The 14,853-nt window shown below is 47.9% G+C and overlaps 1 protein-coding gene across 16 annotated transcripts in view; it reads right to left on the bottom strand.

Moving 5' to 3' along the window:
* DLG1 (discs large MAGUK scaffold protein 1) overlaps positions 1–14,853 on the bottom strand; it is an 82,880-nt gene that overhangs the window by 44,389 nt on the left and 23,638 nt on the right. For 3 of the 16 annotated variants that reach the window (XM_083739324.1, XM_083739326.1, XM_083739328.1), the window contains exon 1: positions 4,513–4,770. The exons of 12 other annotated variants lie outside the window; for them this stretch is intronic. In XM_083739324.1, coding sequence (XP_083595450.1) covers positions 4,513–4,755 — 243 coding nt within the window. In that variant the 5' untranslated portion in view covers positions 4,756–4,770. Of the gene's footprint in view, positions 1–4,512; positions 4,771–14,853 lie in introns of those variants that run through there. One more of the 16 variants, XM_083739332.1, reaches the window with a different exon arrangement.

Below are 14,853 nucleotides of genomic sequence, written 5' to 3'. Positions count from 1 at the left end.
AATACAGTATTGAAAATCCAAGTGGCTTTCAGCGTTCTAAATAGATCTCTGCTTACTAAGAAAATGTGATGCACACAGAAAGAATCTCAATCCCTCTCCTCCTCCAGCCACCCCTTCTAGGGACGTTCAGGGTTGGCGAGTTGAAATTAAACACACAGCAAGCCTTCCTGATTGCAATTTAGAAGCATTTAAGCTCAAGCAACACCTTGGAGAAAAATGCCAGACCAAATTGAGATTTAACTGCTCCACGTGCATAGATAAAGAGTTTCCTAAGCTTTTTGCAATAGCATGTTTGTTTGTCATTCACCGAAATTTTGCATCTCTGCCTGTGGGACAGCAAGACACCTGCTGGCTCCTAACCATCCACCCCAGCTAACTCTGCCCCACCCAGCTAATCCTCCCCATTCACCCCTGGCTCAGCCTTTCCGTGGTGGGTCATTGCCAAAAACCTTCTCCTGAAAGCCACTGGAGTGCTTAAAGGCCTTCATACTCTGCAGTGGCAACCGCAGCTACTGGGCTGCAACTGCCCACAATGGATGCTGCAGGATCCCTGCCACAAATAATGGCATCAAGCTGCGGGGGGGGGGGTGTGTGTTTGTCCCTCAGTGTTTGGGCGTCTCTGAGACGGGCGCTACTGGCGCCAGCAGGGTGATTCCAGAGCAGCAGCTGGCAGAACTCCTCAGCAGCAGCCACCAGTGCCCAGAGTACCGGGATTCCCGTGACCCCTGAACATTGGCCAAGCGGCTGGGGGGCGCTGCAAGTTCTTGCCCACAGCATCTGGAGGGCACTGGGGGGGGGCTGCCCCCTGCACTGAAGCATCCAGACAGGCCTGTTCTTTCCATGTTTCATACACTAACCACCTTGTTTTACTAATTCAGACCTGGCTGCCAATTCATTTGCAAGCCCAGCCCCACAGGCTGGTTTCAACCTACAACTCTTGGAAACCTCCTGCATCACCTCTCCCCACACAAGCCTCCCTGGGAACCTCAGACCTTTCTCTGAGCACTCAGCCCCCCCCCCCGCCCCCAGAAGAGGACCAAATGCCAACCCCAGGACCTCTTCCACAGGAGAGGGGCAGCTTTATCTTCCCTGGCATTTGGGCATGGTTCTGAGGCTCTGGGGTTGCGTCTAGTCATACTTAATTATTCTGGAGGAACACATTTAACGAGTACCATTGCTTTAGCTGATAAACTTTTGATGAATTACATTATTATATAGTTTATTGCTGGGAGCCAAACAAATGCAATAAATAACAAAAATTCGCCACCCGACCCCACCTCCACTCACCTTTCCCCCTCCACCTCTTCCCCCCTTTTCTTCCTAATGTCTCAACAAATGAAACTGATCTGTAAAAAATGTTACTTGGAAAAAAAAGAGACATTGCTCATACTTTTGTAAACCAAGAAAATCTTTAGTAAAAATAAATAAATAACAAAAAAATCCATTTCTATGGGTTTGTGGGGTGTGGGTGTATGCTGTGGGAGCTGTGTACTTGCTAACAATGTAAAATAAATGGATTTTTAAAAATAAATAGGTGACTCAATTTATGCAATCCATTGGTACTAAAAAGTTGAACAGACAAGTCCGGGGGAGGGGGGAGAGCAGAAAGGAGCGAAAGAACCTTTGGTCCAGGATAAAGCCTCCCTCGGGGATAGGAGTGAAAATGGTGTTTCTTAATTTTAAAACTAATATCCCACCCTGTGCCTTGGGATGCCAGGGCAGGTTACAACAAACAAGCAAGCAAGCCATCACATTTGACTTCGAAGGAGGACTCAAATGAGGGGACTGGGAAAAAGGAAGGTGAAAAGTTGTCAAGAGGGTCAAATCTCTCCACAATGCCTGGGAGTTATTCAAAGCCACCATTGTAGGAACTCAGCCAGGACCATCTGAGGGAGGTCCACAGGGTGGGCACAAGAAGAGAGGCCTTGACACTGGTGGTTCCCCAACTCTGCAATGCTCCCCCAGGTGCCAGACATCGTGCTCCTTGCACCCAAGCGTCGGATCGCAAGTATGACCATATCCAAGTCTTCATAGGTGTTCAAGAAGCATCTGTTCTTTTTACATTCTTGCAAGATTTTGACTAATTAATGTTCCTGTATACATATACGTGTGTGTGTGTGTGTGTGTGTGTCTGTCTGTCTGTCTTACATTTTATATTAGGAATGCCTTTATAATTAGATGTTGTTTTGAGCCAATTTTGTAGCAAGTGACAAATCAACGTAAAAAACAATAATGATGATTATGTTTACTACAGATGAGGAAAAGTGTCACCAAGGTCAAGAGGATACCTGTGTGGTCAGCAAGCAGTCAGGGAAGCTGTGAGGAGGCCAGGAGGCTCCCTTCAAAAACCAGAAGGGCTGCTCACATGAGGGGAACAAAAAGGAACACAAACTTTGGCAAAAGGAAGACAAGCAGACAGTAAGGGGTACAAAAAAAGAATTCAAGCAGCGGATAGCCAAGACCATTAGAATCCACAATAAAAAATATTTCAATGAATCAGGGGAAGTAACTGGACCATTTGAGAACAAGGGAGTTAAAGGTGTGCTAAAGAGGTTGGAGCAATTCCCCTTTTTAGTTTTGGAAAAGAAAAAAAAACTAAACTATTTAAAAAAACTAGTTTAGGTGTGGCATGATAGAAGTCTATGAAATCATGCCGGGTGTGGTAGAAATAAAGACACTTTGTCTTCCTCTTACATAATACTAGAAGAACCCAGAGGTATCCAACAAAGCTAAATATTGGAGAATTAAGGATGGGCAAGTAATTCTTCACACAGCACAGACTTACAACTATAGAATTTACTCCCAGGGGTTGCAGCGATGGCCACCATCTTGAATGGATAGCTTTGGAAGGGTTTAGCCAAATTAGTGGAGGATAAAGCTCAACGGCTTCCAGATATGAGGTCTCGGAACAACAGTGTTGTTGTTGGGGAACAACAGTGGGGAGAGCACTGATGCCCTGCTTGCAGGCTCCCCATAGGAGCATCGGGTTGGCCACTGTGAGAACAGGAACGTGGACAGACAGGCACCAGCTGCCATCTGGACCAACCTAAAGGCCAGCCCCACGTAGAGCCGACTGCAGTAATCCAAGCTTGAGGACAACTGTGGTCGAGGGATCCGAACTCAGGAGCAGCTATATTTGTCTTACCAGAGTAGATGAAAACACCAAAAGATACCAAACTTACTGAATAATATGCCAAGATCAAACTAAAGCAGATCGGCATCAAATGGAGAAGAGAAATTCAGCTGGTTCAAGGATTGACAGCATCTTTGGAACAATTTGGCAGGAAGCCTAAGTCAACGCTCTTGCAGGAGCATCAGAATGGGATGATGCTCCTGGAACAAGAGAATGGGATGCTTGGGCAGCAAAGAGCAATGGAATGCTAGGAAAAAGTGGTAGGGACATCAAGGGCCTGAACATGTGCAAAGAAGGATGAGGCCAGAGAGCTCATGAGGTGCTGCAGCAACACTAAGATTTAGCTGGCAACTAGAGGCCTGGAGGACACTGGGCCTCCACTGGGCTGCAGAGAAGAGAGAGAGAGAGCGGGAGAGCTGGAAGCCAGGAAGCACCCAGGCTCAGCCCCAAACTCACTAGGACATTGCAACCCACCTGCCCCCTTCCCTCTCTGCCTATATCTGCAATGCAGGCCTGCCTTGTGGGATTGTGGCTGGTATAAACCGTGGAGGTGGGAGAACTCAAGTCGAAAAGGCAAGTCCTAAGTAAAGGCTGAGAAAAGGCCACAAGGGAGCATGTGGGTGTCAGATATTGACAAAGGTGCCAAAAAGGAGGAGGAAACTTGCCCTATCTATATCCACCCAGGAAGGAACATGAAAATAATGTGCTTGAGTTACAGGAAGGAAGCAGCCCAACATTTTTTCATAGCTCTCAGAGCAGCCCAGCAGGAGCCAAGGCCGCCTTGCAAAGCTGTGGAAATTCACCCCTTGGAAACTTTTCAAACAAAGTTGGGCAAGTTACAATCCCAGGGGTGCTCTGGGAATAAGAGCACTCTCCTTTCCTGCACTCAGGGTGGGAAACTGAACTCACTGCCCTCCCGACCTGGTCGTTTCTTGGGGCTCTGCAGAGACAAGCCTCCCGGTCTTGGCTGCCAGCTCCTGTCAAGAGGCACTTCCAACTCTGTTCTCTTCCTTTAGCTCACCAGGCCTACCAAGACCCTGCTGGGGTCAGACATCTCAGCCTCTCCTAGCCTCTCCTAGCCTCTCTCTGGAATCCAGCTGTTTCACTAAGTCTAATTTTGCAGCCTCAGTTGTGTCAGACATTTGTGCCAAAATCCCTATTTATGTGGCAGGTCAGAAGAAATGTTAAGCCACCAAGCTGATGTTCATGCAAGTTTTTAATATGCTCAAAGCCAAACCCAGGCACCTATGAGGCTGACTGCAATATTCCTTCCTCTTCTAACCCTGCCCTAATCCTGGCAGCTGGGGAAGGAGATCCCATTCCCATGGCTGCCCTCCCTCCCTCCCCCCCCCCCCCGATTTCAACAAGTGACGCTTTACCTGGCTGGAGCTGGCAGCCACAGAGATGCAGTCAAAGAAGAAGAAGCGATGCCTGCGAGTGAAGAAGGCAGCGATCTGCTGCCAGCGCGAAGTCTCGGCCTCCTCGGAAGGCAGGGCATCCCCAGAGCCCTTCTTTGCCCACAGCTTCTGCTTGGGCCCTCCCGAGCTATGGCCGGATCCAGTGTTGCCGCCCCGACTGGTGCGCGAGTAGAGCAGAGTGTTGTTTCCAAAAATGTAATTCATCTCTGCAGCCCAGCAGGTGGCTGGCAGGCAGGCAGGCAGGCAGGCAGGCAGGCAGGCAGGCAGGCAGGCAGGCGTGGGTCCCCGTCAGCTGCTGAGCCACAGTGAGTGATCAGGCAAACGGCAGGCAGGATTACAGCTGCATCACTCAGGGAAGGACAGCAGCCAGCCTCACTCACTCACTCAGGCTCCTCTCCAGGCCAGCTCCCATCCATCGTGCCCGTGGCCAGACTCTTGCCGCACCTGTTACTCCCCCGGGGGGCACTTCCATGGGTGGAAGGCAAAGGGGCAATCCTGCCACCTTCCAGGCTATTATCTGCTTCTGTGGTCTGCCAAGATCAAAAACCTCCTCCTTTTGTCAGCAGTGAGGCAGGCGGAGTGGAACTCGGGGAGCGAGACCCATTAGCAGGTAGAGAGGGATGCTGCCGGCATCAGACAACAGATGCTCTCTGGGGACGCCTGACAAAGCACAGCGCTGGGCGGGTGGGAGGGACACCCGGAGCCAATCGCCACCAGCGCCTGTGCAAAAAAGCCAGAGGTGCCTTGCGGCTGCTTGCAGCCACTCCAGAAAAGGGGGAGCAGCACTGCCCACCCACCTCATGGCCAAACAGTTATTAATAATATGGAAGCATCTTTAAACACACACAGACCAGAAGCCCCTTTTAAGCCTCAGAACAAACCTCTGAAACTACACAAGTGGTAGTTTCGGCAAGCCCACCAAGCAGGTTCCGTTTCTCACCTATTAGAAACTAGCAGCAACAGTAATTGCTCATACTATTTCCTCCATCCCATAATAAACCAACAAGCAGCTGCTATATTGTGTATCGTTAGGTGTTCACAATCCCTGCCTGCAGGCTAACAAGGCAAGACTGAGACACCCGCAAAACAGGATGCATCTCACACAAAGGGGAGGAAGAAAACTGGAACCAGAGATGGAGATTCGTGTCCCTGGGGGAAAACACCACATCCAAATAATTCTCTTGAAGCAAAAGCCCCGAGGCAGAAGTGCTCCTGCATCCCCGTCAGGCCACATCCTCTCTTTTTAAGGTGATGCAACAGCCCCGTGAATATCCAAAAATAAGGTGCCACAGCAGAAAATTAGAAAGACTGGGGTTCACAAACTGTACTTAATACAAAATACAGCTTCTAGGCTGCTCAGTGGGGCACCCAGCTTTGCACACACCAAGCTCTCTACTAACTGCCTCTCAGCTACTGAGCCAAGTTCAGGGTCCAAGCCCTAAGCAACTTGGAACCAGGGTACCCGGACGCTGGTCACTTTGTGACACAGAAGAGGGCTCTTGCTGTGGCAGCAGCACCCTTGGCTTGAGAGACGGAGACAACAATAAATGCCTCTTATAGACGTCTGTGTTTACCCAAACTCCCCTGGACTCCGATTCCTGGTTCTTAAGCTTTCTTTTAGTGTTCTACTAAGTTTTATCTATGGTATATAGTTTTATTCTCTTCTTGAGCTTCCTAAAGGAAAATGTATTGTTTTTCTTTTGCTCCTGATTATATTTTAACTGCTTAAGAGATTTATGCTTATCTTAAGCAGCACATAAATTTCATACATAAATTAATGAATACAACCACCTAATGGAAAATCTGTATCTCCTTGAGCTGCTGACTCGCAAATAACAACAGAGGTTCTCCAGAGAGTCATTTTGCTTTGGCTGCTGCCCATCACTCCGAGTCCTAGCACTTTCCATTATGTTGCAAGCTTCCCTCTCCAGAGAAGGGGCCCAGCTCAGTGATGGAGCACACGCAGCAGGTGCAAAAATCTCCAGGTAGGCAACTTCAGCCTGACATCACAACAGCCCCTGCCAGTTGGTACAGAGACAGGACCAGGCCAGGTGGCCTAAAGGTCTGGCTAGGTAATAAGGCTGCTCATTGTGCTCCTCCTGCTCCATGCTTATCTGATACTGCAAGCTGCCCCACAGACTGACTGCATAATGATACAGTCATGACTTCCGGGTTAGCGCGATCGGTGAATGGCGGATTCCCTCCGAGCTCCGGAGGGAATCGGCTCTGCTGAGGACGGGTCCTGCCGCGCCGGTGACGCGGGGACCCTAGAAACCGCAGGCGCGGAAGCATGCGGACTTGGTGACTCGGTGGGCACCTTAAGCGCCCTCCCCGACCCACAAAGAGCCTTTTTAAAGGCTACGGAGAGGGTACGGAGAGTGGCGTGGTGCTGTGAGTAGACCGCTACTTCAGTGGAGTGAAGCCGCGAGCCATGGCCGGAGAGCGCTGACTTTCTTCCCAAAATTTGGACTGGAAAATAAACAACCCGTGAGTAGAATGGAATTTGGACTGTAAAATTTTTACCTTTGAATTCGGCACGACCGGGGGATGTGCTAAAGGGAAGTCCGCACCCCCCCCCATCTACAAACGATCTAAAGCAAGGATCGGAGAACTAAGGTGGAGAGATTGTTGTTCTGTCAGATAAAAGATCTTTCCATGAATTTGACAGGAGAAGTCTTTGTGCTGGAGAGAAAGGGAGGAATTTTGGAACTTTATGTGTAAATCCCCCCCCCCCGAACCCGGGAGCGTCCTGTGCGGGTGCCGGAGGAAAAAGAATAAGGAGTTTGACAGCTGTCAAAGGAGCTGTCAAACGGGCGGTTAAAGTTAAGAATTTTGCTATTTAATAACTCTCTGAACTAAAGGTGATACATTTGAATTGAGGTGGTTGGAAACAAAGTAGTAATAAATAATAAAGTAACGGATTGTTGGAAAAGGACTATTAAGCAATTGGAATCCCCCTAGGGGGGACTAGAGACATTACAATGGCTGCAGAGGGAAAATTACTGGCAGAAATAGAAAAAATGTTCTTTCTCGTGGGAATTCTGCAAGAGCAGAGTACGGCTATGAACAAAGAACTTATGACCTTGAACTCTAAAACAAACAACTCTGCTGAGTGCACAAAGGATTCGATTGACAAAAAATCTGCAGCTGAACCAGAAGAGATATTTTTGGAATGGATGGAGAGGAAAGAAGGAGTGGAGATAGTTCAGGTGGAAAATACCAACCAAATAAATACCAACCAAAAGCCTATATTGTCAGAAAATAAGGAAGAAGATCTTTGGATTACAAATCTGCGAAAGATGAGAAAGATGAAGAAGGAAGTCCCTGGAGTACTTGGAACACTGGAATTCAAAAGAATAAAGAAATATGATCGAGACTTCCTTTTTGAGTATGGGAGAGCAGCTGATCTTTTGCAGCAATTGCTTTTAAACATTTTGGATGGAAGAAAATTTGAGTTGACTGTGACAGAACTTCTTCGAGACCTAAGGACCAACAAAAAGGACTACAAACAAAATTGGCAGAGAGAGACTGACAGAGAATTGAAGGCCTCGGATGTGAGGAATCCGGGCTAGGAACTGTTTTTGGACATTTGCTTGGGAAGGGATGGAAAGCGGGGTAGGGAGGGAGGGGAGAATAGAATTTTAAAATTTTATGACTTTTGTATTTGGCCAATGTGACCTATAATTAATATAATAAAGGGAGAAATTCGTGGAAGGGAAGTTAGGTCGACCTTAGAAAAAGGATTTAATGTTTATAAGAGAATTGGAAATGGAAAAGTTAAATGTTTATAAGTAAAAAGAGTTAAGTTTTAAAAATAATAACAATATGTTTAAGATGATAGACAAGAACTTGCTGAAATAATTATTGGAATTGGGATGTATGAAGAGGGGGTGGGGGGAAGTCAAGGAAAGAGGGTAAAGAAAGTAAGGGTATGAAATTGTATATGTGTTGTCTTTGTCTTTTTGTGTGTGTGTGTCTTTATAAAATGTAAAAACCCTATAAAAATTTTATAAAAAAAACAAAAAACATAACGATACAGTCATACCTCATGTTACAGCCACCTCAGGTTATGTGTTTTCGGGTTGCGGACCGCAGGAAACCTGGAAGTGCCGGAACGGGTTACTTCCATGTTTTGCTGCTCGCACAGAAGCACTAAATCGTGCTTCACACATATGCAGAAGCGCCAAATCGCACCAGCGCAGGCACGGCACTTCAGGATGCAAACTCTGCAGGTCGTAGAAGTGCCTCCGTCATGGATTATGTCCGCAACCCAAGGTTCCACTGTATATACATGAATATTCAACAATGCTAGGTGAGTGGGTTCTGGAAGGAATTATTCAGATAATTTAGAATTATGGTACTGTATTCTGTAAGGCACTTGAAAAAGTTCTAGATGGACTTTTGATCACCTCCCCTAAGTCATTAATGAGATAAAAATGCAAAGAGCTCCTGGGGACACCGGAAGAGTCATCTGGATGAGGCCAGGGGCCCATTCGGTCCAACATTCGCTCCTCACCCCGGCCAACCAGATGCCACTATGGGAAGGTCCCCAAGCAGCCCCGCTCTTCTCCTGCAGTTCCTGTGAGAGGGGGAGCCTTCGAGGACTCATGCTCAGTCCAGACAAGTAAACATGGAAAAACCTTCAATAGTAGGAAGCTGGAAAATTATCAACTCAGAGCAGCAGCAAACCTCTAAAACCTCTTACTGACTAACAGCAACACACAGTGATTTAATATCCTCCAACGTCTCAACAATATGCAATCAAAATTAATTTTAACTCTTAAAGCTTCTCCTTTAGTGACTGTCAGGAGAGAAAGGTGGGGCCCTGGGCATGTGTGTGTCTTCCTTCCATGAGCCTGCGGCTGAGTCAGCATCAAAGATAAGAACCTCTGCTCTAATTTGGGCCCGGCTTAATGTGCAAGATTTAATTTAGTTTAGTTTAAAATGACATCCAGTCTTCACAGAAGCCAATGACATGTGAGGCTCCTACAAGGAGCCTTGAGAGGGAATTTAAATAAATGACTTTTGCTGCAATCTGAGAGGTGGGGGATTTTGCTTTCTTTTTATAGAATTTATTTACATGCAAAAGCTATACCGTAATAGGGACAATGTAATTAACAGATGATTAACATTACTACATGAGCAATAATATCATGTTCCTCTTTGCAAAAGTATCAAGTTATTTCTCTCACGTATCACATGGGGACATCCCAAAGGAAACCAAGCTAAGATTACTTTAATCAACATTGTCAAAACAGAAACAGAAGCTATCACAGATAAAACCTGTGGGGATTTTTTACTGGAATCCAAACCGGGGGCGGGGGGGAGAGACTTAGCCTACTTAGAGCAATCCTAGGAGGGATGGCTGAGGGGCCAGAGGGTGCTGTGGGCCTCTCACTTCTCCACTGTGGTGGGGGGGCGGTCCCTGCAGGTGGAGCAGAGGGGGCTGCCTTTGGAGGCCACAATACAGCAGTTGCAGGAGAAGTAAGTTTGGCTTTTGCCAGTGAGGTTACAGTGACAGAGCAAACAGATTCAAAGCTTTACTTGGAAACTATTTTTATTGGAATACTTACATGACAGCTTTGGGGGTTCGACTAGACGGCTCTTGGGGTCCCTTCCAGCCCTATGATTCAATGTCATACCCTTACCTTATTTTAAAGAAAATATATAGGCACTGAATACGGTCAACACACTAACTGTAGCATGCTGGACGGCTGGCATTATGTTAATTTATTTATGTTCCTAATTTATTTCGGGGGACACAGGTGGCGCTGTGGGTTAAAGCCTCAGCGCCTAGGACTTGCCGATCGAAAGGTCGGCGGTTCGAATCCCTGCGGCGGGGTGCGCTCTCGCTGCTCGGTCCCAGCGCCTGCCAACCTAGCAGTTCGAAAGCACCTCCGGGTGCAAGTAGATAAAAAGGGACCGCTTACCAGCGGGAAGGTAAACGGCGTTTCCGTGTGCGGCTCTGGCTCGCCAGAGCAGCGATGTCACGCTGGCCACGTGACCCGGAAGTGTCTCCGGACAGCGCTGGCCCCTGGCCTCTTGAGTGAGATGGGCGCACAACCCCAGAGTCTGTCAAGACTGGCCTGTACGGGCAGGGGTACCTTTACCTTTACCTTAATTTATTTCAGGAAACAGTGCATTTCTAAAAATTCAAAAATTTCCACCCCACATAACTGATGTTCTCCAAATGCTACTGAAATGGATGTGCGTTAAGCAAAGATGCTTTTGTTGGGCTTCAGCCAGGGAGGCTAAACCAGTCAGGGAGCACAAGCACTTCAATGGGACTGGCAAGCAGCATGACCCACCAGCCACTGAAGCCACACGCAAACTGGGATGACGCAGGGCTCACTCTTAACAGGGCTTTTAAATGGCCGGCATCTTATTCATAGCTGCAATGGGCACCACGGGTAGGAGGACAAAGACTGGAGACCAAGGAGGGGACACAGTCCTGGGTGGGGTCTTTTCCAGTGCAACGTGAAGACCTTATTTCCCCAGGGCTTCTAGTTTTCAAAACAGTTGTTGACATTTTAAAGACATTTTGGCAGTGCTGTTTTTTCCTGGTGTGGGTTTCACTTTGGATTTATCTTTGGAGTTGTCTTCTACATCTTGTCTGGAAGGGCTGGTTTTCTTTTTCTTTTTCTCCTGACCAGTGGATCACAGCAAGGAGAATGTGGGAGGGAGAAAGAGAGTTGGAGACAAGGAAGCAGGCCCTTGGACGGAAGCACAACAGCAGGGAACTCACGGGATGGGGAGGGGAGATCCCATTGCCTATCCTGCGAGTTTTGTGCTGTGCTCAGATCAAGCAAGTTGCCTGCCAGTTGGCTTTATCGGATGACCCCAATTCCTAGTAAAAGCTTCTATCTATCCCCTTGCCTGGGTCCACACTCAAATAAAGAGTGGAGGCATCAGGTGTATGTACTCAAGAGGGGAGAGGATACAAAGGCTAATAAATCTTCCAATCCTTGAATGGCAGAGATGTGGAACATTAAGCATCATTCCTTCTTTTTCTTAAAAAAAACCACACACATTCAAAGCAAAAAAAAGCACCTCTGGGGGAAGATGTGGCTTGGCCCTAGGAACAAACAGATTGAGCTCTGGAAGATTTGGCCCCCCCACCAGAGAAGCCCAGCATCAGTCAAGCTCTGGATCCAGCTGCATCACCAAGCAATGAAGTGCACAAACATTACTGTACAAAAGCAAAGGACCATCTGAAGATGCCCGAAATCTTCCTGAATCTGACTCCAGGGATCTCCCCACCTCTGGTCTTGAAAACACCCCTATAATAAGCGTGGTTTAAATATTTGTAAATTGCAGAATGCCAAAGGAAGATACACATTTTCTATGCATCAGAAGTATCTCCCCTTGAATTAAGAACCGGACCATCATTAGGCTATGTTAGTTCACCTACCAAAATATGAAGATTGAAGTGCCTGGACTCCCGGACACTCTTTAGGATCCTCCTACTCATCTTCTGAGCATGCCACATTGAAATGAACATGGTGGCCTTATTACAAGTTGCTCCAAAAACGCCTTGCAGTGGAGAAGCAAACAGCCCAGCTCAAAGCAGAATCACAAGCAGCAGCTGTGATGGACGGACAGACGGGCACTGCCTCCCCCCCCCCAACTGCCTTAGTGCCTCTTGATTAATCCAACTTCCGTCTGTTACACGTTCTGCCCACTTCAGATCTACAGATTATGCTGCTCCCAAGTGAAGAGTCTTTCTTGCCCAGTTATCCAGGTCAAGGAGCCGCCCACTGAGCACCCTTCTGCTCCCACCTGGAGGGGAAAGATGCCTCACCTCCAGCCAACGAAAACACCTGGAACCTGTTCTTCATCAGTGCTTTGCAAACAGATCCCAAGCTGACCCTGGGTTTACATTGGGGAACATTTACTACCCAAAACAATGCTTGTAGCGCACACCCTTCATACCAGGGGGGCTCATCATCATAGACATGACAGATCACCATAGATCAGCTGGTTCCCAATTAGCTAAGTATTGTAGACTCTCTTGTTTTTCAAAAGTCAAGCCATGGACCCCCTACTTTTTAAAATTTTGATCTCTCTATGGTAGTTTTTGTTATGTGTATGGTACCACACACACCCTGGGTGGGTTACGCGGACCCCTTGGGGTCCACGGACCAACAATTGGGAATCACTGCCATAGATCACAGTCTGCTCCTGGATCAGTTGTCTGTGTGGCTTGGGAGGCGCAGGGCAGCTGGAGCTCCCATCCTTCCTGCAGAGCTGGTCTCAGAGAGTGGCACTGGGGAACATGTCTCCACAGTCTCTTGCCTCGCCTGGACGGCCTGATGTGCGCTAGACCTCCTCTGCCTACCCATTCATCTGTTACTAGCTCCAGGCATAGGAATGGCTGCAACCAAGCCTCCAGCCGCGACAGCTCTGGAAGCAGGCCCAGGGCACATGGGTGCCCCTTCCGGGTGGAGCACCCCCTCCTGAACAGGCAGTCTCTCTCATTCCCAGGCCCCAGAACCGCCCACCCACCCACAAGATCACCTCTGGCCTGGTCAAAATTCCACTTCAGTTTGCTGGCCCTCATCCAGCCCACCACAGAGTCCAGGCGCGTCTCCCTGGCCACACCACAGATGTCACAGAAACTGTGCTGACTATTCTCAGCATACGGATGGCACCACTGCTGACTGATGTTTCTTATGTATCACATCCTGGGACTGCCTAGATGAAAGGTAGGAATGAAACTGAACAAACAAACAGGGCTGCATTCACCTGCCAGTTTACTTCGTTTTCATGACTTTTCCTTAACTGTTAAGTCCACATTATATTTCAGTTTTCACACATGTAAAAACCACTTTTCAAACTATCGTAGTGCAGTGCAAGCTTATTGCTCATATTTGCTTCCAGGAAAAAAAATTGTTTACAAATAATAGAGCAAGTTTAGCATTTGTTTCCATATGTTCCACTATATTCCACTATAGTTCTGGAAGTGGCTGTTACGTTGTGTGAAAACTCAAACATAACATGGAAATCAGCAGTTGGGGAAGACCATGAGAATGGAATCAATGGTCATGTGAATGCAGCCAAAACAGTATTTGGATAACCTGAGAGGCCTGTGGCCAAGGTCTTCCTTTGCAACATCTCCACCTAGAGGCCATTACAACAGCAAATGCACTGCCAAAGATTTCTGTTCAGAGGGAGAACCACCACAGAGCAGAGTTCAAATTCCTCAGCCAGCCAGCCAGTCTCTGCAGGCCCACAGTCTACATTCCATTGCATTAAGCCGCTTCCAGGGTCCCTGAGGATTCTGCTCCTAGCAGAGGAAGGCAGACAGGCAGATGAGGCAGCTGCCCCCACCCTCCAAATCCCTGAGCAGGCTGCTTCTTCCTGTCTTTCTGGAGACCTGCTCTGCCAATTCCCATCCTCCCCTGGGCTGGTTCAGGTAAGAAGAGGCTGGCATGAGGGTGTGTTTCAAGGCAGGGCTGGGGAGAAGGAAAGGCCAAGAGGCATCTGCCATTGACTGCTGTGGGCTACTTCCAAGTTCTGACACCAGCTTCCCATATTCCCTGCCTGACACTGCGATCTGCCTCAGTTCTTCAAGCCCCCTTCCTGTCAAAGTGAGTCCAGGCCCACCTATCTGCCCTACATTTCTGACTGTGAGGATGGCAGAGGCAAATAATTCATTCAGCTCTCCTTTAGCACACCTCAGGCCCCAATGTGTGCAGGGTTAGAAACAGAGATAGGAAAGCCAGGAGCAAAAGGGCACCTTTAAAGGGCGCAACAACGGAATGTCTAGGCACGCTTTTTTATAACAAGAATGCCAAGCTGAAAATGAATGAACTGCAACTAAAATATTATGTTCATTCTTCACATAGTCTAGTCCTTCGCGTGCCCCCCTCCCAAATATTCTTAAGAGGGTCTCTTCTCCAGTCTTCAGAAAGTAGCTGGAAGTGGGGAGGCAGAAAAAGGTCCTCCTTTACTTCCACTCTGCAGTTTTAATCTGAAATCTTAGGCACAGTATTTGCACCCAGAGCTCAGAAACTGCTCACGCTAATGAAATTCCCTGTCACAAAATGCACCTAGAACAACGGGAGTTTCAAACACTGGGTGTGTCCAAAACCCAAGAAGAATTTTGCATGATGCACCATTCAACATACTTCACATGCATTCTTATGAAGCAGCTTGACAGAAGCAACCCTATTCTGCAGGTGGTGGCAACAGGGAGGGGGCTGAAGGTACAGCTGCTTTCCTAAGGCAGCCTTCCCCAACCTGGTGCCCCCCGGTTGGTGAACTACAACTCCCACCAGTCCCAGCCACCACGGTCAATGT

Source organism: Podarcis gaigeae (assembly GCF_964106915.1).
Source record: "Podarcis gaigeae genome assembly, chromosome: 5".
NCBI classification, from domain to species: domain Eukaryota; kingdom Metazoa; phylum Chordata; class Lepidosauria; order Squamata; family Lacertidae; genus Podarcis; species Podarcis gaigeae.
This window is presented reverse-complemented; position numbering and strand designations above follow the sequence as displayed.